General features: G+C 45.8%; 1 protein-coding gene across 1 annotated transcript in view; it reads right to left on the reverse strand.

The window, feature by feature from the left end:
* MAN2A1 (mannosidase alpha class 2A member 1) overlaps positions 1-26,510 on the reverse strand; it is a gene marked incomplete in the record, with an annotated part of 1,886,421 nt that overhangs the window by 786,900 nt on the left and 1,073,011 nt on the right. The window contains 1 exon segment of the mRNA XM_044064270.1: positions 12,771-12,893. Within this exon segment, the coding sequence (XP_043920205.1) occupies positions 12,771-12,893 (123 nt within the window).

Genomic DNA, 26,510 nt, shown 5'->3' on the forward strand with positions numbered 1-26,510 from the left:
GCCCGACGCTTAATGGTGTGTTTGTTGAATGTAGCACAAAAGCGACAGACCGAGACGTCGTGGTCTGGGCCTAAACAAGGTATACAGAGGGAATGGAAATCCTTATGCGGTATTTGCTTCCCACATGAAATACAATTATTAACTTTGTCTGACATCGGTCTGAGGCAAGAAAAGTTTCCCCAACGGGGTACTTAGCTTTCAAGAAGACTTCAGTTTCAAAATTTTCGTAATTTCAGGAGCTGGTCGACCAGCACTTGCGAACTGCTTCTGCTTCGGGCACCGCGCAGCAAGAAAGACTGAAGAAAATGGCGTCAGCTGGTTCCTTTATACCCCTGTCTCACTGACGTCAGGGAAGAAGCGACGACAACCGACGCCAGACCTAGACTTTGGAATTCGGCCGACCGAGGACCCGCCTGACAGCAGGAGAACCCATCTGTTATGACTGCAGCTGTATGCACGATGAACATCTGCAAAGATTCCTTACAAAGAAAATTCAGACTCTTCAAGATCTTTCTTATGCGGCTAGACTGAAATCACTGTCATTTTACTCTGTGTCATACAAACTGCTCAGAGGCGACTTGTGCCTAAGCATATAGAGCAATCTCTGACCCAGCTTTAACGGAAATGCTGCATATTCGCAAGTCAAATGGCACACTGGTCGCTCACTCAAAGGACCTTAACCTGGTATATGACATCAACAGAACTTGCTGGAGAGACAGATTTGTCTCATATAGGTTGTTCCACCTTTGGAACAAGCTTCCTAGTCATGTTAAACAAAGCCCCTCGTTGGCCTTATTTAAGTGTAATTTGGACAATTCAATGGAAAATCTGCCCCAGGGGTTACACCAGTGTCCCTCTTGGACAGGGCAATAGGTGCTGATTTTAGCATCTGCACACTGTTGATATCTTTGGGGCAATAAGCCTAACAGTTTCTTCAAAGGGTGTAGGAGGGTCATCTGACTGGGTACTATACCATGGCAGGAAGGGAGAAAACTGCTATTCCTGCCTGTGTCCATCCATCCACAACCCCTGTTCCCATTTTTGCACATGGGGTCAGGGTGTCACATCAACAGTGACAATAATCTAGAGCCAAGGTTTACACCACGGGGAGGCTATATTGCTGCCAGTATCACACACAGGAAATATCTGGCCTCTAATTTAACAAAACCTGAGGTTCTGACAGACAGGCTTTCATGTATCTGTTTGCTCCTGTAGAGGAAGTAGGCAGGTGCCTACCACCTGGGTCTTGTTCCCAATAGTGGGTGGTGCTCCAGTGATGCCCAAAGACAAAAGGAATCTATCATCTCTCACAGGGTACATCACCTGTCTGCAATGAAGAGGAGGTCACCACAGCCACAGATTTTATGGGCAAGCTAGAGACGGTCTCTGGGTCTGTTACTTCATGCCTTTTCACCTTCTGCCAAGGGTTTTAAGACGATCTCTCCTGCCAGTACCTGTGCTGGATAATCTCAATCAATACCACATTCTGGATGGTGATATACTGCTCCACCTACCTGTTCCTGCAGAAGTATTTGCAACACAGACAGAAAATTGTCTAGCAGTTGGTCAAGAGGTTTAAGGCTGTGACCTGTAGCTGTCATGGTACACGGATTTGAATTCCTCAGTTTTCATTTGCCTACTGTGTGACCTTGAACAAGTCACATAATTAGACATTGCTCCCTGGTTGCCCCTGAAAAGGGAATGCATGTTCATTGGGCTTACCTAGTTAACAAATGGGTATTATTATTACTACTACTATTAAAATTCAGCTCATATGATGCTTTTGGCTTCTTAACCATCCAAGTCAAGAACTTCATTATAATAAAAAAATAAGTTATGTACTTCACCATAACATTTCATCTGTCTTGTCCATTTTCATGCCTCCTCAACCTGTGTGTTCAGACCCGATCCCTGGATCCAACTAGGTCGCTTTCCACAGCTTTAGGATCCTATTCTTAAGCTCCTCCCTTACCCATAAAGCCTCATTCCTCCACAATACCTCAGATCAAGTTTGCTGCTAACACATTTACAGTATATCTACAATTGTATATATATTATGAACAACTGACAGAAAGTGATGGCATAAAGTTCAGGAGTTCAAAAAGAAGTTGTGTCTTACCATGTGTTGTTGATCTTCATTCATTACATGTGGGCTCAGAACCGATCCTTGGTTCCGACTCAGCCGATTACCAAGCCCGCTACAGCCAGAAAGCTCTCAAGCTAAGCTTTACCCACAGTGCCTTTCTCCAAGTTACCTCAGATCGAGTTTGGCCACAAGACAGGACAGTTTATAGAAAAGAAAGCGGAGGATTTCTCTAAGCAAGTACCTTACCAGGAATGGAAGGACCATAACCAAACCTACAAGAGCCCTTGGAGGGGGATGGAGGGCGGGTTTGTAATGAATATCAATAACACAGATGGAATGTTATGGTAAGACATAACTTCTTTATCTGATGTTGTTAATCTTCATTCATTCCTTACATGTGGGACAGAGTCCCTAGCTAACCGTTTCCTGGGAGGCCCTAAGAAAAAATATTCCTGAGTACCATTGAGCTGAAGGAAGCTCTTCCCCTACAAATCATGTCCAATTTATAATGCGCAATAAATGTATGAGGAAAGGCCCATGTTGCTGCTGCGTAAATATCATCCATGGAAACCCAGGAATGGAAGGCTACCGAAACTGACCTTGTTGGGAGTGCTTTAACACTTGCAGGAATAACCATGTTATTTTCTGGGTAAATGTAGGTAATGCAGTCTTTACGTCATTTGGATAGGGTAAATTTAGCTACTGCTTTCCCCATCCTAGGACCAGAATAGGCAAGAAAAAGCTAGTCAGATTTTCTAGCATAAAAGTGTAGTTGTCTGTGAACATCAAGTAAACACAAAGTGTATTCCCCTTCATTAGAGTAATTTGGGAAGAATACAGGTAGGTCTAAAGTTTGGTTAACAGTCAAATCCGAAATCACTTCCGGAAGAAAGGAAGGGCTTGTTCGCAAGGAAATCCTATCCTTGTGAAAGATCAAATATGGACACTTCATATTCAAAGCCTGTAATTCTGATACACGTCTAGCAGACCTAATAGCAACCATGAACAAGGTTTTCCAAGATAAGCATTTCAGATCACATGTGGCTGCAGGTTCAAAGGGGGAAATGATTAGAGATTGTAAGACCATTGTCAAGTCCCATGGTTCAACTGGTTGTTTTAAAGGGGGCTTGATATGCAGAACTCCTTTTAGAAAAGCTTTACATAGTCTGTGAGAGATTGATGACTCATGAAGACAACCATTATGGTAGTTGGATATTGCAGACAGATGGATTTGGATAGAGGAAGCTGCAGCTCCGGACTCCAATTGAGTAGATAAATATTCTAGAACAGGTACTTGTGCTAAGAAAGGGTCAATATGCCTATCCTATCCTTGTACCACAGAGAAAAACGTTTCCATTTACTAAGGTAAAGCCTTCTGGTGGATGGTTTATGTGAAGCCAAGAGAATGTGATGAACTGGAGAGGATAGGTGACATTGCCTGGCAATCAGTGGAAGTGGAGGAACCAAGCTGTCAGCCTGAGACGGGATACATTCGGGTGAGTCAAGCCCTGTGGATATGTTACCAAGTCTGGGATTGGGTCCAGAACCCAGGGTTGACAAATTAGGTGAGGCCACAGAAACAGGAGCCAAATTTGATGACACCAGTAAGGAGCAATGAGGATTACTTTGTTTCTCAATCGAAGAGCCTTCATGAACTGTAGTATCAATGGAAGAGGGGGATAAGCATAGACAAGACCTGTGGGCCAGTCGTGTAAGAGAGCGTCCCTCGGTGACTCCCTCCACAGGGAGATTAGGGCAAAGTAGCTGCTGCATTTGTGGTTTGTGGGGAAGCAAATAGATTGCAGCAAGGCTGACCCCAGCGACTGAAAATCTTCGCCGCCACTATCGGATTGAGGGACCACTCGTGAGGCAAGAGAATGCATCTGCTCAATTTGTCTGCAATCACGTTGGAATCCCCAGGAATGTGCATTGCTACAAGAAAGTGATTAGAAGCTATCGCTCATTGCCAAATTTTCATGGCTTCCCAATATAAAGGGTAAGATCTGGTTCCCCTCTGTTTATGTACCAGACTACTGACATGTTGCCTGATTGAATGTGTGGCGGAGAATGGGCAACTCCATAGATTTTGATCTGGTCTCAGCCACTGGAGAAGGTCTTGTTTGCAAAGATTGGTTATCCTGATTTTGTAAGACAGGACGACCTGACAGGGACCATTGAGTTAATAACAACCATTGAAGGAGTCTCATGTGAAGTCTTGCTAATGGAACCATCGAGAAGGAAGCTGCCATAGACCCCAGAAGTTGTAGAATCGCTCTTGCTGGAATCTTTGTGTGGTTTAAAACTGGATGGAGTTGAAGTCTCAGCCTTTGCAACCTGTTGGGGGGGGGGGGGGGGAAGCTCGACAGATCCATTTGTCGAATTCCACCTCTATGAACTGCAGCCTTTGGGATGGAGTTAGTTTGCATTTGCTCTCATTCACAGTGATGCCCAAGTGCGACAAAAGTTTCTGTGTTTGCTGTAAGATGAACAACAGATTATGCTTGGTTGGGGTAGGTAGGAGCCAATCATCCAGATGTGGAAACACCTGGAATCCTTATAGTCTCAAGTGAGCTGTCACCACTGTCATGCATTTGGTGAACACTGTGAGGGCCATAGAGAGACCACAGGGAATTCCCGGAATTGGTAATGAATGGCCCTAGCCAGAAGCAGAGAAATCTTCTGGAGCATTTGTCCATTTTTATGTGGTAATATGCATCCTGAAGATCTATAGAGCACATCCACTCGTCTTTTCCCAAGAAAGGGAGTTCTGACTGTACCAGGACCATCTGGAACTTTGTTTGATAAATTTGTTTAGGTTTCAGAGGTTTATAATGGGCTTCCAGTCCTGTTTGTTTAGGCACTAAAAGGAATCTTGAGTAAAAGCAAGACCATTGTTGGTCTGGGGGGACTACTTGGATGACTCTTTTTTTTTTGAAGCAGCTTTTCAATTTCTATTGCTGCAAATTCCCTTTGACTTGGTGGAACATCGGGAATGTGCCTGGTCAGCTTTGGCTTTAAGAAAGGAATGTGATATCCTCTGGTTATTACCATCTATACCAAAGTATCTGTGGTTACCTCTTGCCAGGCAAAGTGGTGCAGAGAAAAACGACCCCCGAAAGCATCCAGAGGCAAGCAATCAGGACGCTCTTCAGGAGCGCTGGTAGGGCTGTCCGGAGTAAGAATCTCTGGATCCCTGGTTACGTGGACCCCCTCTGCCCCTAAAGGGACATCTTCCATTTGAATTACCCCCTCTGCCCAGGGGAGGGGGGAATTCGGCCAGTGTGTCACAGAAAGGTCCTTGGGATTTTTGGCACCACATCTTTCCAGTCCTGTTGTTCCTGCATTACGGTCTCTGAGGAGTAGAGAAACGGACACCTACAGCAGACAGGGTCTTACCATCCATTTCACACCTGGCCAAGGTATCCTTAACCTTAGAGCCAAACAGGCATGAGGCCTCTGTGAGGGCGTTAAGGAAGGAAGACTTGAAAGGGTCTGCAAAATCACAAAGTCGCATCCAGGCATGGCGTCTAGCCATGACTCCAGCGCCTGCCACTCTTTCTGCCCCTTCGGTTGAGTGTGAAATCAACCTCATGGACGAACTGGAAACAGACTCCAGGATGGCTAGTTGTGAGGCAACTTTGTCCCGTACCTCATCAAACACTGCTCCTGCTAGCGTCTCGTAAAAGCTCTGAAATTAAGTCTCTCTGAATCTGCGTGAAGTGTGCCAAGTAGTTCATAGACCTGACTGCAAAGGTCGCTGAAGAAAAGACCCACTTCCCTATCCTTTCTATCGCCCAAGACTCCCTGTTCAGGGGAAGGACAGTAGAACTCTCCTTGGCGTGCTCTTTCTTTGAAGCTGCCGCCACCACCATAGCATCAATGGGAAGAACTTTGGATCAATGGGGTTGATCTTCTGGTGGAGAGAGTATCTTATCTTGCCTACGTGGGATAGGCTCAATGGCATTAGGTGTCATCCAAGCCCGCTGCACTATATACTGAACAAGTTCATCTGCGGGGGGGGGGTCACCCAGGAGGTAGAGGGTCGGGCTTGGAAAGCCTGCAAGAAAAAGTTCTCCTTAGGGGAAGGGGTGCTGGACTTCCAGTCACCCCGCTGTTTCAGTATTTCCAGGATGTCCCCAAAGGAAACATCTTCAGGGGGCAACCGTGGGGACCCTTCCCAGTCATCGAAGGACATATCTTCAGTCAGCGATTCCTCCGGAGAATCAACGTGTTTCCTCTTGCACACTTTCTTGCGAGGAACCTCGAGGGGAATGTCAGAGGAGGAACCCGCAGAAGGGGAACCTTGATGAAGGCTAACTTGAAGCTCCTGAGCCCGATGTCCAACAGTAGTGAGAGAAAGTAGCTGTGGAAAAGAAGTAGGAGGGCGTGTCTCCAAAATCGATGGGTCCAAGCTCTCTCCATTGCCTGGAAGGCCGAACCCTCCCAAGGAGGGATGGGAGCCCGGAACCGAAAGAGACAAACTCAGAACAGGGGTCACACCCCGCCCTGAAGGACCAACCCACCCAGGAAGGAGCCTCCGGAAGAGACCAGTCTGCCAAGGCAGGCCAATCTCAGACCAGAGCATGGCCTGTGTCCACAGAGGGTTTAGACCAAAGAGAAGTATCTGGCACCAAAGTGAGATCCACTATTATGCCGAAGCCGCTGGAACCAGGTTAGCAGTTGGTGACAAAACTTCCAAAACCTGCGAAGAGGTTGGAGGAAGAAAATACTGTGGAGTCCTCAGAGCAGGGCCCTTGGCTCCAAGTGGGAGGGAGGGTTTCTAAGGAGGAGAAATGCCTCTGGTCGCCAACAGCTGGTCTACCAGTCTCACTATATCTAACTCAGACAGGCTCTTGGAGGAACGGGTAGATAACCACAACGGTGAAACTGGATGTTCAACGAAAGGACTATACTGCTGTCCATAGAAGGGGTCCACTGACGGGGAATATCTGGTCAGGGGAAGAAATTCATTTCTCTGAACCGAGGTCGAATGATGGCTATGAAGCTCAGGAAGGGAAAACACTGGTTCTGAAGTGGCTACAGGCACAGAGAGATGTGTCAGAGCTGAGGAAGTTTTCATGACGGTTGTCAGTGCTGAAGGTTGAGCAGACGAAGAAATCGGACCAGACGATGTGGTTGGTGTCATAGGCAAAGTTAATAGTGCAGTAGCGGAGATTGGAGCAGACGAAATGCCCAGTGCTGAAGGAACAGCCGGCGCCGATGGAATAGTCTCTTTTGCAGCCAAGATCGAAGCACATGATTTTGGCGATCTCAGAACCAAAGCCTCCTTGTGCAACAACTTAGGAACCTTAGGCCTTGGTTCTGATGATTTCGACTCGTGAGGAGAAGTGGGAAAAGACTTAGTCCTCTTTTTATCATCTTTCCTCAGAGGGGGTGAAGCCTCCATCTCAGAGATCGCCTCCGAAAAGGGAGATTTTAGTAAACTAGCAAGCATCAGTTTATTTTTTTCCCCACAAGAGTGCGGGAGCTGAAAGTCCTACAAATATCACAAGGTGGTTTCTCCTATAAATGGGAAACCCCTAAACAGTAAACATAAGACATATGACTGTCTGCGTCCGGCATTTTTCTGTCACATCTGTCTCATCTTTTAAAACCAGTAGTCGTTTTCTTTTCTGACATGTTTTCCACAATAAGTATAACAAAATTCCAAAACAAGAAAAGCACATAATCCAAAAATAGCAAATATAACAATAATAAACCTTCTGCACTTCTTGTTGGAAGGGGATGCAAAAAGGTCACAGCAAGGTTGGCCTCATTTGTGGAAAATCATGTTTGCCACTGATTGATTTAGAGACCACTCATGAGGCATCAGGATAGTTCTGCTGAGCCTGTCCGCTACAATGTTGGACTTCCCTAGAACGTGCGTTGTGATTAGAAAGTGGTTGGAAGAAATTGCCCACTGCTACTCTCTCACTGCTTCTTGATATAGTGGGTAAGATCTGGTTCCTCCCTGTTTGTTGATGTACTAAATTATTGACAAAGTCTATTTGTATTGCAATAGTTCCTAGAGCGAGAAAGTTTTGAAGCCTTGCGATGCTAGAAGCACCATTCTCATCTCCAGAACAATGATATCCAAATTAGTCTCCTGTGTCAACCACGTGTGTTGGACTGTCTGACCCGGACAATGCCCCCCACCCCCACCCCAACTGGGAGGCGCCCATGGTCAATGTGGCATTGGGGGGAGGAAGAACAAAGGGACATCCTTGTTCAATGACTTCTGTGTGAAGCCACCACAGTTGACAGTCCTTGCACACTCGGGATAACTTTATAACATGATTCAGCGGGTATAGATTTAAGGACCACTGGACTGCTAGAGTCCACTGCAGAATTCTCATGTGCAATTGTGCTGTAGGAATCAATGTTACTGTGGCAGTCATCGAACCTAATGCTCTGAGAACGAGATTTGCTGGAGGTGTTGGGATCGCCAGAATCTGTCTGATATGTAATCTTACATGGACATCCTGTCTGGAGGTAGGTAGGTGACAAATGGCTGTGTCCAGATGTGCTCCTATGAAGTATATCATCTATGTGGGCTGTAGTTGAGATTTCTGCATGTTGATTGTGATACCCAAGGTGGGAACTAGATGTAGCAGATAATCTCTGGCTTGTATTAGCAGATGCCTGGTTGATGCAGTCAGGAGTCAGTCATCTAGATAAGGAACACATTGAATCCATGCAGTCCCGAGTAAGCTGTTACTACTGCCATATATTTGGTGAACATCCTGGAGGCTATGTTGAGACCAAAGGGGAATACTCTGAACTGATAGGCTCCCAGCCAGAAGTGGAGAAACCTTCTGGAGTGCCTGTTCATTTTGCTACGATAGTACGTGTCCTGAAGGTCAATTGGGCACATCCAATTGTCCTTTTGTAGTAGTGGTAAAATGGACTGGACTAGGACCATCTGGAATTTCAAGTTCTTTACTGACTTGTTCAGGAATGTTAGGTCCAAAATTGGCCTTGGGTTTCCTGTCTTTATGGCACTAAAAAGAACCTTGAATAGATTCTGGATCTGATTTGGTCTGGTGAGACCTTCTGGATGACTCTTTTTTTTTCAGCAGCTTTGTAATTTCTAGTGCTGCTGCTTCCCACCGATTGTGTGGGACATCAAGGAGATTTTTCTTTGGTTTGGGAAGTTGTAAAAAATGAGATGAAATATCCTCTGCACCCAAAGATCATTTGTGATGGCTGACCAGGTATCTGGGTGCAATAGTAAGCACCCCCCCCCCGAATGCCTCCAGAGGATGACAGTCAGGCAACCTCTAAGAAGAGTTGGAAAGATCCATCTGAGAATGAATCTCGAGATCCTTGATTTTGTGGACCCTCTCTGCCTTGTGGGTGGTGCCTACCATTGCAGTCATTTCCCCTTCTGCCTCTGGGGAAAAAAATCTCCTTGTGATTCTTGAAAAGACCTTGAGACTTTTTGAAACACATCATTTTACCACCATGCTGATGTTCCTGCAGAAAGGTCGCTGTGGGGTAGAAAAAAGGATTCCAATGGCAGACATGGTCTTTCCAACTTTCTCACTATGGGACAGAACATCTTTAACTGTGGGGGCAAACAAAGATGATCCATCAAAAGGAGCACTGATGAAGGACACTTTGAAATGTTCTGCATGGTCACAAAGTCGCACAACGACTTATGGCAATGCTTGAACCAGCAGCCCTTGAGGTACATTCCAAGCATGTGAGATTAACCTAATGGACATATTTGATAAAGATTACAGGGTAGCCATTCTGGAGGAAAAGGTTTTCTGTTCCTCAACACACATCCACCCTGAGACAAAGCTAGAGAGCTCCTTGACCAAGTCCGTCTGTAACCTGGTGATGTGTGCCAGGTAGTTCAGTGATCGCAATCTGAAGGTCACTGAATCATAGACCCGCTTACCAAACCTATCCAAAGCCTTAGACTCCCTGTTAGGGAGATACACAGTGGTGCTTTGCTCAGCTAGCTCCTTTTAGTGGCTGCCGCAACAACCATGGCATCTACAGGGATATCCTTAGTCCAATGTGGTCTGTCTGTAGGGGCACTAAGGATTTTATTTGGTCATTCACGGATGGGTTTCACAGCATCCAGCTCATTCCATGCCCTGTGCAGACAAGATCAATAAGGTAATTTGCAACGGGGGACACCCAAGACGTAGATGAGCCAGACCTGAAAGCTTACAAAAACACTGATTCCTCCTGGGTTGGGTTTTGGGCAGACTGACCACCTTTCTGGTGAAGGATTTCAAGAACATCTCCAAATGAGGCATTGTCAAGTTGAGATTGTGGGGACCCTTCCCCCTCTTCAAAATCTGTGTCTTCTGTGACATATTCTTGGGGAGAATCCAAGTGCCTTCTCTTGCACTTTCTCTTGTGAGAAACCTCCTTGGTGAGATGTTCCACGAAATTATCTAAAGATATAAGGGGTTCCGATAGTGGAACAGATTGGAAGCTATTCTGGGTTGGCTGTCCTGGAGGTGGGATAAGAGAGAACTCAGGCACAAGATCCAAGAGGGGGGGGGGCACAGATCTGAGGACATGAAAGCCAGGGCTCTCCTGGGCAGAGAAAGTACCCTTCTCCACCATCTCAAAGGCAGAAGGACACAGGGATATCAAAGGCAATCCCTCCAGAGCAGAAACTCTCAGAGCAGATAAACCCCGAGATCCACAGGTTCCCCGCTCTGAGGGGGGAGAGGATGCCAAACTGTCGAATGTCAGAGCTCCAAAGGGAAGCAACTACTACAAAAACTTCGGAGTCAAAGTCAACCACTTGGATCAGACATTGAGGCTTCGGCTCAGACAGCCATCCAGCTCTGACACAATTGGAGCTGAGCTGGTCAGGGAGATGGTCAGAGTTGAAGTAACAGGTACTGTCGGGTCACGTCTCGACTCTTGGGACCTTTAGATCTGAGGACTCTGAAGCAGTTGATCGGAACGGAGAAGGAGCAACTAGGACAAAAGCAGAATGGTGATTCATGGATCCGGTGGGGGACGGAGCTGGCAAAACCCCCATCTGGATTTGTGTCCTGAGAAATTTCCTCATCATTTTATCAACCTCAGCTATGAGAAGAGCTGATGGATGAGGAAAGTAGGAGGCAGCCTGGAAATCCTTTTGAGAGATTACTGGAGAAGGGTGAAGTTGAGTCACAGGGAACCTGGTTCCAGTGAGAACCGTGGAGCACGGAGCCAAGAAGGAGATGTTTCTGAACAAGTTGGATCCGAAGACTTAGGATCCAATGGTCTGGGGACCTTTTTAGGAGGTTTGGTGGTTTGAAAAGATGTCTGGGTAATGCTTTTTGTGTTCCCGGGACTCTCTAGATTTCTTCGTGGGGGTTCGAGCCTCTGAAGAAGAGGTGCCTACACAAGAAGCAGAAGATGGTAAAAGTCCCTTTAAATCAGTTTATTTCTTCTGTCACTGAGGGCAGGCTGGTTAAACCCACCACAAATTTAGCAGGGTGATTCCAGGTGCACCAGACCAAAGCAGTAAACGCACTCCCTGTGGGCATTAAATTGAGGAATTCTGTGCCCACATGGAGTGCATTTTTTGAAACCAGCTGGTTTGTCACACATGCTGGCTACCGTAAACAAGATATACAAGTATATAAATCAAGAAAGAAGGAATGAAGAACGAAAAAAAAAGAAAATGGCAACTACGGTAACACAGAGTACTAAGGTATGGAAGAAACTATGAACTAGTAAAAGTATTTATATATATATATATATATATATATATATATATATATAAAATAGTCAAAAGGTAAGGAAGGGTATTACATACAGAGAAATGTTTGTGAGAAAGAAATTCTGAAAAAAAGGAAACAAGCTCACTAAACCCACAAGGAGCTTGAGAGATTAGCAATTCCTGTCTGTCCTTCATGAGCAGCAAATGAGATCTGAGGTATTCTGGGAGAATGAAGCATTATGGGTAAAGGAAGGAGCTCGAGAACTGGATCCTAGAGCTATGAAAGCAGCCGAGTTGGATCAGATCTGAACCCACAGGTTGAAAAATGAATGAAAATGACATCAGATGGCAAGATCAAACACAAGATATTTGAGTGGCTCAAAAGATGTGGGGTGTGCACATGCCCCTCACCTTTGGTGCAGGAACGACCAGGTATTAGGGGTGGATATATACCCTTCAAGGTAAGAACTGATAAAAAATGAGCGGACAAACAGACTAGTCACACACAGTAGAGAGACCCTTAAAGCACAAGTATGCTGATTTCTCCAATATTTCATTTAAGTATATATTTTAATTTATCCGTAATGATAAATGTATATATCATTTTTATATGATTATTTTGTGGTTCATCTACTGTAATAACACTTCGGCAAATATCCTGTGTGCCAGACACTAAGCTGATGGTTTAATCATAGCAAGAGAAACGTTCTATAAACAAGCATGCTTTAACTGATGTTCACAGCACATAACATTTATTCCTAATACAGGAGTATCACAAGTACTGTCTAGTATACTGTGGCAGTCAACAGCTTGTGCTACACTTGCCTCACAAAGAATACTGTGGCACAATCATCATCTACTGCAGCATCTTAAACAGCAAATGGTATGACACTGACAAATAAATACTCAGCATTCTAACTTCAGAAAGTGCTGACTGTAAAAAGGTTAAAAAATAGGAAAAGGATGGACAAATAATGAATAGATATTTAACATTTATACCTTGGCTTCCCCATCAGGAAGAAAGAGGTAGGCTCCACTCTTATCACGGCTGGTAGTTGTCCCATACCACATGAATTCCACTTTTACTTCATGTTCCTTTTCATCGTCCTTTGTTTTAATTTTCTGAGGAAAAAGGCATTGAAACAAACATCACTCACCTCAAAATGGCAACAATAAAAAAGTACAGTTTTGTACCTACCATAAATTGTAGATGTTCGAGTGTTCACACTGCTGCAGTCATCACACTTGGGTTATCCTGCCGTCAGGCAGTCCCGCAGTTGGCCACAGTTCCAAAGTCTTGGTCCGGCTTCGGTTGCTGTTGCTTCTTCCCTGACATCAGTGTGGCTGGGGTATATAGTATGCATCCGATGCCATTTTCTTCAGTTTATCTTGCCCCAGATGTCAGGTAACCCCAAGTAGGTAGGCAATAGATATTGCTAATAAAAAATATACATATAAAATAAAAACAATACCTTCAGTAACCAGCAAATACACCCCAAAGGTTGTATAGGATAGAAAGGTATAGATAAGTCCAGCTGGTTCAGAGGGAATGTAGGGAGGGTAACCTGGACTGCAGCAGTGTGAACACTCGAACATCTACATTTATGGTAGGTACAAAACTGTACTATGTTCATCGTGTTACACTGCTGCAGTCATCACACTTGGGTAGAATCCCAAAGCTAAGGTTGGGTGGCTGGTCTATAAAGAATTAGGATTGGCTATGAGGCCCTGCAGAACTGCAGTGGCAAATCCTGCTCTGGATTGAGAGTAAAGAGGCAGGTGGTAATGCTTGGTAAAGGTGTGCACCGAATTCCAAATTGCAACCTCCAAAATTTCCTTGGTAGGTACTCCTCTGAGAAAGGCTGTTGAAGTGGCTGTTGCCCTGGTGGAATGTGGCCTAATGTTATTAGGGACTGATTTTCCATGCTGTGTGTAGCAGTACAGAATACAGTGTCCTATCCATTTGGATATAGTCTGTTTTGAGATAGCCTTGCCCTGTGATCCTGCAACATATGCTACAAACAGTTGTTCAGTTTTCCTGAAAGCTTTTGTTTTGTCCAAGTAGAAGGGTAGCTGCCTGTGTATGTCCAAAGAATGCAGAAGTCTCTCCCCTTTATTCTGGGGGTTTGGATAAAAAGTTGGCAAATGGATGGTTTGATTAAGAGCCACACTAGATACCACCTTTGGCATAAAGGTAGGGTTTGTCCTTAAAGATACCCTGTCCTGATGAAAAATTATAAAAGGTTCCACTGCCATTAATGCTTGTAGCTCCGAGACTCTTCGTACTGAAGTTACTGCCAGGAGCAGAGCTGTTTTCCATGATAAAAATTTTAGATCAGCTGTATTGGCTGGCTCAAAAGGTGGTAGGGTCAGTTTTTCCAAAACGAAATTGAGGTCCCAAGTTGGTGTTGGTGCTCTCTGGGGCAGTCTTATGTTTTTAGCCCCTCTAAGGTACTGCTTTAGTAAGGGATGAGAGAATAATGGAGGATCTGTGTTGTACTGTGTTGAAATGGCAGAGGCGTGGATCTTAATTGATGAAAAGGATAGGCCTCTGTCGAGCATCTCAGTTAAGTATTGTAAAATCTGAGGAATGTTTGGAACAAGAGGGTCAAGGCTTTGAGCCTGGTTCCAGGTGCAGAATCTCTTCCATTTTTCTGAGTAAGCTTTCCTGGTGCTAGGCCTCCTGGCCTCCAAAATGACGTTCATAACAGCTTTAGAGAGAGAGGTGTTGCCTGTTTGACTAAAGTATCTGCCATGCAGCCAGGTTTAGGGTTTTGAGCTGACCGTGCAGGATCTGATTGTTTTGTTGAGTCCGAAGATGTGGAATTTGGGGCAAAATCCATGGTGGACCCTGAGCCAAGTTCCTTAAGATAGCGTACCAGCACTGGCGTGGCCAGTCTGGAGCAAACAGGATCATCTGTGGTTTTTATTGTCTGGCTTTTAGGAGTACCTTTGAAAGGAGAGGCAGTGGTGGGAAGGCATACAATTTTAGGTTTTTCCAGCTGAACTGAAGAGCATCCACTTTCCATGCTTGTTTGTAATAAGTCCTTGTGCAAAATTTCTGTAGTTGGCAATTCAGTGGGGAGGCAAAAAGATCCATGTCTGGGCATCCCCATTTTTGCGTTATCATGCTGAAGATTTGTGGATTCAATTTCCATTCGTGAGGGTCCATGATATTTCTGCTTAGGTCGTCTGCCAGAGTATTTTTCTTTCCTGGCAGGAATTGTGTTTGCAGGTGAACTTGGTACGATAGAGCTGTGTTCCACAAGGTCATGGCTTGCCTGCATAGGGGATAAGAATGAGTGCCCCCTTGCTTATGTACCACATTACTGTGGTGTTGTCTGTCTTTAGTAATAGTTGTCCTGGATGTAGAAGGTCCTTGAAAGCTGGTAGGGCATTTTGAACAGCCAACATCTCTTTTTGATTGATGTGAAGATGCATCTGGTCTGTGGTTCACTTGCCCTGAATGCATTTTCCTGCCATGTGTGCTCCCCAGGCGTAATCTGAAGCATCTGTTAGAGTTTGCCTGGCTGTGGGTTGGGTAAAAGGCTGACCCTTGTTTAGGTGACATGCCTGTGCCCACCATCGAAACTCCTGTTGTAAGCAAGGAATCATTGGTATTACTGCTTCTAAACTGTGAGTGTTGAGTCCAAACACTTTTTAGGTACAATTGTAATTTCCTCATATGCAGTCTGGCATATGGTATTAGTATAGTATGTAGGATGCCATTAATCCCAGGGCCCGCAGAATTTTTCTTGCGGGGAGATGGGACTTTTTTGCCAGTAACTGAAAATATTGAGTTAGTTGAAATTGTTCGTCTGGCGTGTGGTAAGCCATCTGGGCCGTTGTATTTAAGCTGGCACCCAGGAATGTAATCTGTTGTGAGGGTACTAGTTTTGACTTCTTTTTATTTACTGTGTACCCTAGAGAAATTATCAACTTTTTCACAAATGCCAGATGCTGTAGAAGAATGTCATTTGTCTCTGCCTGAATGAGGCAGTCGTCCAGGTATGGATATATTTGAATTCCTTTTTGTCTGCAAAATGCAATTACTGGTGCCAGGCACTTTGTGAAGACCCTGGGCGCAGTAGATAAGCCAAAGGGCAGTGCAGAGAATTGGTAGCGCATTGTACCGGCTTTGAATCTAGGTATCTTCTGCAATTTTGTCTGATAGGGACATGCAGGTATGCCTCTTTGAGGTCCAGAGTTACAAGCCAAGCTTTCTTGCCCAGTATGGGTAGAAGCTGCTGTAATGTCAACATTTTGAATTTCAGAATATCCAGGTAAGTATTCAGAATTGAAAGGTCTAGTATGGACTTCGATGCTTTGTCCTTTCTGGGGACCAGGAAGAGTCTTGAGTAAAATCCTTGTCCCTGTTGTGGTACTTTCTGAATAGCTCTCATGTCCATGAGGACTGAAATTTGTTTTTGTGCCTCTGCCCATTGATTTTGTGGCAGGTCTGGCATTCCTTTTAGCTTTGGTAAAGTATGAAAGTGGAATCTGTAACCTTGAGACACAATATTCAGAACCCATTTGTCTTGGGTGAGTGTTTGTCAGTTTTGAGAGAAAAGTGCTAGTTTTCCCCTTAAGGGGGCTTCCAAAAGGGACATGCTTGGCGTACGAAGAGGAAAGTCATTGTAACTGTTTCCTGTAAGGTTGAGACTTGTCCTCACCTACTTTTGGGGTTGAGGTGCCCCACTGTCGTCTGTTTGAGCCTTGGGGTTGAGATCTGCCTCTTGGGCGTCTGGATCTGCCTCTCTGTGGCCTGTCTGACACTGGAAAGGACCACTTCTTTGTTGGCCAATTTCTACTAAACCGAGGTGGCTGTACCTGTTAGAAATCCTTGACTGTTTGCATAGATTTAGCTTTATCCTCCATTTTCTTTAACACCTCTTCTGCCTTAACACCAAACAAGGTATCATGCTGTAAAGGAGCATCCAATAATTTTGCCTTAACATGATCAGGTAAACTCTGTTCTTTTAACCAAGCATGTCTTCGAATAACAGAACCTGTAACTGCGGCTCTACAAGAGGCCTCTAAAGAATCAAAACCACATTGCAGAGTATGTTTTCCCACCTGTTCAACTGCATGCAATAAATCCTGCATTTCTTTACAATCAGGAGCTTCTGAGCTTGCAAGCATTTTGTGTTTTAACTGAGCCATTAAATATTGTTGGTACTTAAGCATGTGAAACTGGCAATTTAAAGCTCTTACTGCTAAAGTTGCAGATGTGTATACTTTCTTCCCCCATATATCCAAAGCTCTGGAATCTCTGTCAGAGGGTACTGGATTTTTCGCAATGGAAGCCTTAACCCCTTTTGGACCCTGGGAAATAGTTTCTGGATCAGCAGAAGGGTTTTTGTAAAGAAACTTGTGAGAGTCAGGGACTCTATAATACCTATCTGGCTTGGCTGGAGCAGGGGGTAAAGAGTCAGGAGATAAGCTGGATTCAGAGAACACATCATCCACAATATCTAGCACAGGCGGAATAGCCAGGGGCCTGTGCTGAGGCAATAAGACGAAATCCCTGAGCATTTTCTTGGAGTCAGAGTAATCCTGACTTTCCCAATGGAAATGTTCCCTCATGGTATGTAAAGTTTCCCCAAAAGAATAATCCTCAGGAGGAGAGGCTGAAGGGATAGATTCTTCAGCATCAGAGTCCTCATAGGGGGGTAGAGAGTATCCCTGGTCTGAAGAGGAATCAGAGGAAATGGAAACCTGATCAGAGGAGTCATAGTCTGTATCCTGCCTAGGCCTTTTCTCAGGAGGGGGATGGGAACCCCTGATTAGAGAGATGAGGTCTTCGGCCATTTTAAGCATCTGTTTCTTAGGCATGGAGGACTGTCCAGGAGAATGCTGTACTTGTTTCTTTGTCTTTAATGGTACCTTTGTCTTGGCTGTTGATTTTATGGTAAGTTGTGAAGGTCTGAAAACACCTTCAGAAGCCGATGCCTGCTCAGCGGCTCCGGACCCATTTGAGGGATTAGTTTCCGTAGGCCCAATACCTTGAGTTTCCAGAGGCCTAGATGTCTCCACGTGGGAGTCGGAAGCGGCCTGTGGCTCTGAGGTAGCGGGTGTCAGGGGCTGCGAAAGCACCTCACTGAGCACCGGCGACTGGCCTAGAAGAGGTTTTGTCATCGGTTTTGGACCTCGGATGCCTGTCTTTATCCTTGTCTTTGCGTTTTTTCGGTATTGAGGTCATCAGCTGATCCGATGGCATGGTATAATTAAACCTTTGGCCAAAGTAGTGTAAAGCAAAATCAAAACGTCTTTTTATAGTGCGCTTGTTAAATCTAGCACAAAACCGACAGCTAGTGACGTCGTGATCAGGGCCTAGGCATGTAATACAGTAAGAGTGGAAGTCCTTATGAGGTATTTGCTCCCCACAAGAAATACAATTATTAACTTTTTCTGACATCGGTCTGAGGCAAGAAAAAGGTTTCCCCAATGGGGTACTTGACTTTATTGAAGACTTTGGATCTGAAATTTGACTTAGAAAAACTCAGGAGTCGGCCGACCGGCACTTGCGAACTGCTTCTGCTTCATGCATCGCGCGGCAAGAAAGACTGAAGAAAATGGCGTCGGATGCATACTATATACCCCTGGCGCACTGACGTCACGGAAGAAGCGACAGCAACCGATGCCGGACCAAGACTTTGGAACTCTGACTGACTGCGGGACCGCCTGACGGCAGGATAACCCAAGTGTGATGACTGCAGCAGTGTAACACGATGAACACCTAGCTTTTGTCTAATATACGTCTTTAGAGAAAGGACATCAAATAAGTCAAACTACTTCTAGCCAGCTCTGGGACACTGAGTTATAGTAAGTTGAGGGAGTACACTAACCATAACAGTACATGACTGAGGAGGATCACTGTAAGAGTAGCACTCACTATATAAGGGAACAAGCATGCCCATTTAGCCAGCCTGATTCCTAAAACTCCATAGACATTTTAGATTGGGTTGGCTCCACCTCAATGCAAGGATGTATGTCTGCATTCTGGAAAAAGTGGCAGTCAATCTGTGCCATCTTTAGTTCTTTTTTTCAGTGAAGATACCCACTAAAGCAAAGAGTACCCCGTTCCTTATTTATCCTTACAGATAAAAGCAACAGTAGCAATCAAATCAGGCTTACCTGCTTACCTATGAGCAGTCAAGATAAGGTCTTCTGAGAAGCCTAAGAGCAAAAACAGAATGTTGGCGTGAGTTTCCCCACAATGTATTGTACTGTGCGAGCCCACAGAGTAATTTTCAGGGATTTTGTCCTTTTCTTCACTGTGGTGAGACTGTGGAGCTGGTATATATAATTTAGGGGACTGGAGCATGCAAGCAGCGCTTGTCCCACCTGAAAAGATGTTGTCTGGGTTTTTTTTTTTTTTTTTTTTTTTTTTTAAGGTTTTTTGACTCTCCATTTTATAGCTTCATCTTAAAAACAATGAACTGAAAAAGACTGTGCTTTGACTTTTTTAAAAGTAAACCACTGATTCCTACAGGACAGTCTCACTTGCAGCTCTTGACTTATGTTACAGGAGAAGGATTTCTCCCCCTTTCACCCACTTCTCTGAGGTACATGAAGAAAAAAGTGAGATAAGGTTGGTTGACGAAGTACTAGGGGAGTGGATGGGAGAGGGGAACGCCAGGTGCCGATAGGTATGCACAGACAGCAGTAAACTACAACAAAGTCACTGCACCACACCTATGTATGTAATATATGTGATTTGGTCAGGATGGTGAATAAGAAAAATATAAACACTTAGGATAAGAGGTTTCATAAGTCGTTTAATACTACTGGGCATTCTACCACATGACATGCAGCTTCCTGGAACTCATTATGTTACAATGGTGATCATAAAATTTATCCAGCACTTTAGAACAGAGGATCAAGTCTATGAGCTGCTAAATGCTACATCATAATCCTGGAGTTCATTCTCTCAATCTCCATTTGCCTATTGTGTGAACACAGCTTTATTTGTTTATTTGACATTTGTTTACCAGGAAAGTCCAACTGAGATAATATTCCATTTTCACCAGAAGCCTGGGGAGAAAAGCTCTATACCTACATAATATGGTTACTGTTATATAGCATTTTTAAAAACCTAACAAGAAAGAATAAAATAACTAAGTACAAATCTAATTTCAGTTCATATAGCATGAACATATATATACTCACACACAGTGCAGACATCTGAACAGATAAACCAAGTTGAAAAGAACGCTGTCAATAGTTAAGATATTCACAAGTTGCAGTTCATAGAGATGACATTAAATGCATTGAGTACATTCTTTGGAACACAGATGACTAGATAATACAGCTTATACAAAATTATATTTGTCCATTACCTAAGAAATAGACTGACTGTTTTCAGAGAAGGAATTAATAAAGTATGTCAAGGTGGAAGAAGGGAGAGATTAGTTCAACCTGGGGTAGTAAAGGAACACAGCCAAATCTTATCTAGGTAGTCTTTTAGTAGTAGTATGAATATGGAGAGATTAGAGGGAAATTTAATTTGCAGAGGGATATAATTCCATTTCTTAGCAACAGAGTACAAGCTGAGACTTTGTCCAGATTTGTGGGACTTGTATATGCTGAGAAGATGTTGTTCACTAAATCAAAATAGTCTATTATGGAGTGAAAGGAGTAAAAGCAGGGTAGTCTCTGGCTTTGTGAATAATGTTGTGTGTGGAGATATGCTGTACTCTAAGTGGTGAGGTAGCTCGTGCCAACTCTACGCCTTAAGGGCCATGCAGTGGTGGCTGTGGTACTGTCTGTTGGCGACAAATTTTGCAATCTTATCATCGCATGCCTCCAACTTATTTTTTAACTGTAGCTTGAAGGTTGGATAGGATGGGTGCACTGCACAAGAGAGATGGGAGAAGGTAGGTACTGCTTAAGAATAGTTTTGGTGGTGTTGCTAAGTTTTTAAGCCTGTAGAGCATTCCTAAATTTTTGGCGAGTCTTTTTTACTTTGAATATGCAGGTCAAATCTAAGGTTACCATCTATAATCACTGCAAGAAGTTTTGTATGGGAAACTACTTCCATTGCAGCTTAGTTTAGTGAAAAAAATGTGAAATTCATTTTATCAGGCATGTATGCTTTGAGGAAAAAGCAGTAACTTTATTTATTTATTTTTACGGCTGAATGGTAGCGGAGTGTTATGAAGCCAGTTCTCAATTGAGGAAAAAGCTACTGAGATATGGAGGAGTTGTGGTACGTTATTAGAAGTATGTATACAAGTGTTATCAGCATACTGTATAAGAGAGGCTGTACCTATGGTGGCACTGAGGTGATTGATAAAAGTATTAAAGAGGGCACCAACAACAGAGCCTTGGGGTATACCAGTGGAAACTTACAGGTAGAAGGAGAGAGTTACTCTGCCATTTTACAGACTACAGTCCGTCAGTGAAAAAGCTATTGAACACAGCAATGAAGAAGGAGATATTCCAAGTTGAGACAGTTTATACATGAGGTTTTTGACAGGTCAAGGATTAAGGAGGAAACAAGTCTGCCCGAGTCCCTGTATTTGTTTATTGTATCAGTGAAAGAAAAAGAGGGGAGTAGTTGTACTGTGTATTAGGTGGAAAATATGTTGGGTGAATGTTAAAACCTGTTCTTGTAGAAGATGAGAGGTGATAACACTGCAATAGGCCAAATGTCAGAGGCGTCAACAGAAATGCCACCTTTATGAAGAGGAATTACATAGGATTTTTTCCACTGTGAGGGTACAAAGGATTCAGCCATTGATCTACCAAAAAGGATAGAGAGTGGATAAGCTATGGCATTAGCAGCTATCTTTAGGTATTCAGGTTGGTGGTTGTCAGCTGTAGTGGAGCAAGGTTTGAGATTTAAGTAGACTTTTTTTTTATCATTGATGTGGAGACAGATCCTATGTGGAAGTTGCTAGCAATGGATATACAGGGTGAATTAAGTTCATGTGATGATACCTTGGGGGCGGGGGAGAGTGTTAAGGAAGTGGTGGTGGGTATGGAGAATAAGAAGTTATGTACTCACCATAACGTTCCATCTGAGTAGGTGGCTTCATTTGTCTGCAACCTGTGGGTCTTGGATCCAATATCGGATCCGAGCCAGCAACTTATTATACAACTATGGATCCGAGCTCCTAGCTCCTCCCCTCACCCATACTCCCCTGCCAACCCCAAATAACCTCAGATCAAGTTTGCCCTCCTACATATACCTGGAAAGGTATCCCAACAGGAAAAAGCAGGATAATACGACAAAACTAACTCTTCTGAAGGCCAGGGGGAAGGAGGGGGGGATGGTTGCAGACAAATGAAGCCACCTACTCAGATGGAACCTTATGGTGAGTACATAACTTCTTAATCTGGAGTAGGGACTTCATTTGTCAGCAACCTGTGGGACAGAGTCCCCAGCTACCTGAATCTTGGGTGGCCATTATGGAAGGATGTTCCGGAGCACTGCGGAGCCAAAGGATGCTCTCCCCTCTGGAAATGACATCCAGTTTGTAGTGGTTGATAAAGGTATGAGATGAGGCCCAAGTGGCTGCCGAGCAAATATAATCCAAGGGAACCCTAGATCTAAAGGCAGCAGAAGTAGATATGGAGTGAGTGGAATGTGCACGGACTCCCTGGGGTCGGGCCTCCCAGAAGCTTCATAAGCTAGAAGAATACATTAGGAAATCCAGCGTGATAAGGTGACCTTCGAAACGGCTTTACCCAAACTGAATTTGGCAAAGGAAATGAACAGCTGATCGGACTGTCTGTGACCAGCAGTCCTATGAATATAGAAACGCAGCTGCCTGTGCACATCTAAAGAATGCAGCTTGTACTCTCCTTTATTTTGATAATTAGGAAAGAAAACTGGTAGGTTGATGGACTGATTGATATTGGTTTCTTAGGCCACCTTGGGTAGGAAGGAGGGATTGCTCCTGAGGTACACTCTATCCTGATGAAAAACCAAGTAAGGGGATTTTACAGAGAGAGCTTGAAGTTCCGAAACTCTTTTCGCTGAAGTGATGGCTACCAGGAATGCTGTTTTCCAAGACAGATATTTAAGTTCGGCCGAGGCAGCTGGTTCAAAGGGAGGAGCAGTCAAGGCTTGAAGAACTAGTGATAGATCCCAAGGGGGTACGGCTTCTTTGATAGGGGGCCTGAGCAGAAAAGTACCCTTGAGGAAGGTTTTACATAGTTTAGCTGACATCAAAGGACCTGTCTCATGTCCCACATGGTAATGGGAGATGGCTGCCAATTGTACCTTGACTGTCGAACAGCTAGCCCCTTGCTGAAAAAGTCCGGTGAGGAAGTCCAACACGGATGTTAACGGAGCAGTGAAGGGGTCCAAATTATGATGTTCTGCCTAGACGGAAAAGCGCCTCCATTTACTGTGGTAAACTTTCCTGGTGGAAGGTTTATGCGCTGCCACCAAGATGGCTTTGACTGGTGAAGAGATGCCGGGAGTCCTGATTAGGAGTGGAACTGGAGCAGCCAAGCTGTCAGCTTCAGGTTGTCCAGATTCGGGGTCGGTAAGCCTGATGGATGGGAAATTAGATCCGGGCTGGGATCCAGAATCCAGGGAGGATTCACCAAGTGCCAGAATGGGGCAATGAGGATTATTCTGCTCCCCAACCGAGAGGCTTTCTGTAAGAGCTTTAGCATCAGGGGTAGAGGAGGATAGGCATAAAGTAGACCGGGCGGCCAAGCATGCACTAGAGCATCTCTCGGGGCTTCCCCTGGTGGGGGAATCAGAGCGAAGAAGTTGCCGCATTTCGTATTTAAGGGAAAGGCAAAGAGATCGCAGCAGGGTTGCCCCCATTTTGCAAATATCCACTTTGCTACTCGGGAGTTGAGAGACCACTCGTATGGAGAAAGAATGGTGTGGCTGAGTTTGTCCGCCAGAATGTTGGTCCATCCCGGAATGTGCGTTGCGATCAGATAGCGGTTGGTGGAGATCGCCCATTCCCACACCCTCATGGCCTCTTGGCAGAGAGGGTAAGATCTGGTTCCCCCCTGTCTGTTGATGTACCAGACAACTGAGATGTTGTCTGTCTGTATCACAATAGTTCCTATGGGGAGAAGGTTCTGAAGTGCTTGCAATGCTAACAGCACCGCCCTCATCTCCAGAACATTGATATGCAGGGAGGTCTCTGTGTCGTTCCACGTGCCTTGGACTGTTCTGCCTGCACAATGCCCCCCCCCACCCGAGGCAAGAAGCGTCCGTGGTCACCGTGACGAGAGGAGGTGGAGCGCAGAAGGGTCGGCCTGTATGGAGGTCTGGGGACTGGAGCCACCATAACAAGGCCCTCCTGCAAGCCTTGCTGATAGAGATAGGGTGATTGAGAGGAAGAAGCTGAAAGGACCATTGTACTTGGAGGGTCCACTGTAGTACCCTCATATTTAGACGAGCGCATGGAAGAAGCGTTATTGCTGCTGCCATGGAGCCCAGTGCCCTCAGGACCAATTCCGCCAGTGGAGCTTCTGATTGGAGGATGGCCTGCACATTAAGTCTCAGATTCTGTAGTCGTTCCTAAGTGAGGTAGGCCTGCAGACTTCTCGTATCCAATCTGGCCCCTATGAACTCTATCACTTGTGTCGGAGCAAGGGAGGATTTGTCCGTATTGATCGTGATGCCTAACTGGGGGGCTAGGCGGAGAAAAAAGTCTCTGGCTGAGCAGAGTAGATGCCTTGTTGGGGCGGTCAGGAGCCAGTCGTCCAGGTACGGAAAGACCTGCATTCCCTGGAGTCTCAGGTGGGCCGCTACCACTGCTAAAACTTTGGTGAACACCCTGGGGGCTGTGGTGAGGCCAAAGGGAAGGACCCTGAACTGATAGTGGCTGGCTCCCAGCCGGAAGCGGAGAAACCTCCTGGATCGTCTGTCCATTAAAATGTGGTAGTACGCATCCTTGAGGTCTATTGAGCACATCCAGTCGTTCTCCCGCAAGAGGGGGAGAATGGATTGAAGAGTGACCATTCGGAATTTCTCCTTGGTTACCGACAGGTTCAAGAGGGAAAGGTCTAGAATTGGTCTCAAGTCCCCCATCTTTTTTGGCACCAGAAAGAACCTGGAGTAAAACCCTAATCCGAGCTGGTCTGGGGGGACGGGTTGGATGGCTCTTTTTTCTAGCAGCTGCTGGATTTCTGCGGCTGCAGCCTCCCTCTGACCGGGTGGTACATCGGGGAAGATCCTGAGTCTGGGGACATGTTGCATTGGGATTTGTAACCTCTGGATATGATCCGAAGCAGCCAGAGGTCTGACGTGATGGACTCCCATGCCGCCAGATGCTTCGAGAAGCGCCCCCGACTGCCTCCAGAGTGGAGCAGTTGGGCAACCCTTTAGGGCTGTTGCGTGGGCCGATCAGAGAAAGATTCTCTGGACCCAAAGTTTCTCGGGGCCCCTCTGCCACTAGGGCGGCGTCCTCCCTGTCCTCCTCTGCCACTGAAGGACTGGTTGTCCGGAGCAGGTTGGGAATGTTGCGATTTCCGGAACCACATCTTCTTCTGTCCCTTTTGGTTCTTGGAGAAGGACCTCTGGGGAGCAGAGAAGCGGACTCCGAAGGCAGACAATGTCTTCCCGTCCTTCTCGCTCTTGACAAGTGTCTCGCGAACGGTCTTGCCAAACAAGGCAGAACCATCAAAGGGGGCATTCGCAAAGGACACCTTAAAGGGCTCCGCGAAGTCACAATGTCGGAGCCAGGCCTGGCGTCTCATAACTAGGCCCGCTCCGCTAGCTCTAGCGGCTCACTCAGTGGCGTGAGACAACAGCCGCATAGAGGTATTGGAAATAGATCTTAGAGTGGCCATACGAGTGGAGTGCAACTGCTTGTCCTCTGCCGACATGGACTCTGGGGGGGGGGGGGGGGACGCAGCGTATTCTTTAATAAGATCTCGCTGAATCCTGAAGACATGTGCCATTTAGTTCAGGGACCTTACTGAGAAGGTCGCTAAACTAAATACCCGCTTCCCAAGGCGATCCATCGAGCGGGACTCCTTGCTCGGTGGATGGACCGAGGGGCTCTCCCTGAGCTAGTTCCCTCTTAGTGGCTGCCGCCATCAACATGGCATCTACGGGGGGACCCTTGCTCCAGTGGGACCGGTCTGCGGGGGGGGGCTCAAAATCCTATCCGGGCGTTTAGGGACTGACTCCACAGTGTCCGGCTCCTTCCACGCCCTGGTGGTAACAAGGTCCACCAGGGGGTCAGCCGGAGGGGAAACCCAAGAGGTAGACGGGCCTGCTTCGAATGCCTCCAGAAACACGGACTCGTCGGAGGAAGCCTTGGGGGAAGACCCCCCCCCCGATCCTGAGCATTTCCATGATGTCTCCAAAGGAGACATCCTCAGGGGGTGACCTTGGGGAGCCTTCCCCTTCATCCAAGTCCGTGTCCTCTGTTAAGGACTCGGGGGGGGGGGGGGGAGTCCACGTGCCTCCTCTTACACTTATGCTTGTGAGGCACTTCCTCGGGGGGGGGGGGGCTGTCCGAGGAGGTCTCACCAGCAATATCCTGTTCCAAAGGAACAACCTGGGACATCGAAGCAGGCTGTCCCTGTGGCCGGGTGATGGAAGCCTGACCCAGCAGAGAGGGAGTGCAGGGTGGAGCCAAGACAAGGGCCGGGGGTCCGGATGCTCTCGACATAGCCCTCTCCACTTCATCGAAGGCCGAGGGGGAGCCGCTCTCCCTGGGCTCCAAAAGCTGACTCTCACTCTGATCCGATGAAGGTATCGGAACCGGCGCCGAGACCGTCGGATCCGAGGGACCAGTGTGCTCC

Source organism: Protopterus annectens, chromosome 2.part2, assembly GCF_019279795.1.
Source record: "Protopterus annectens isolate FY-2018-M chromosome 2.part2, PAN1.0, whole genome shotgun sequence".
NCBI lineage: Eukaryota > Metazoa > Chordata > Ceratodontiformes > Protopteridae > Protopterus > Protopterus annectens.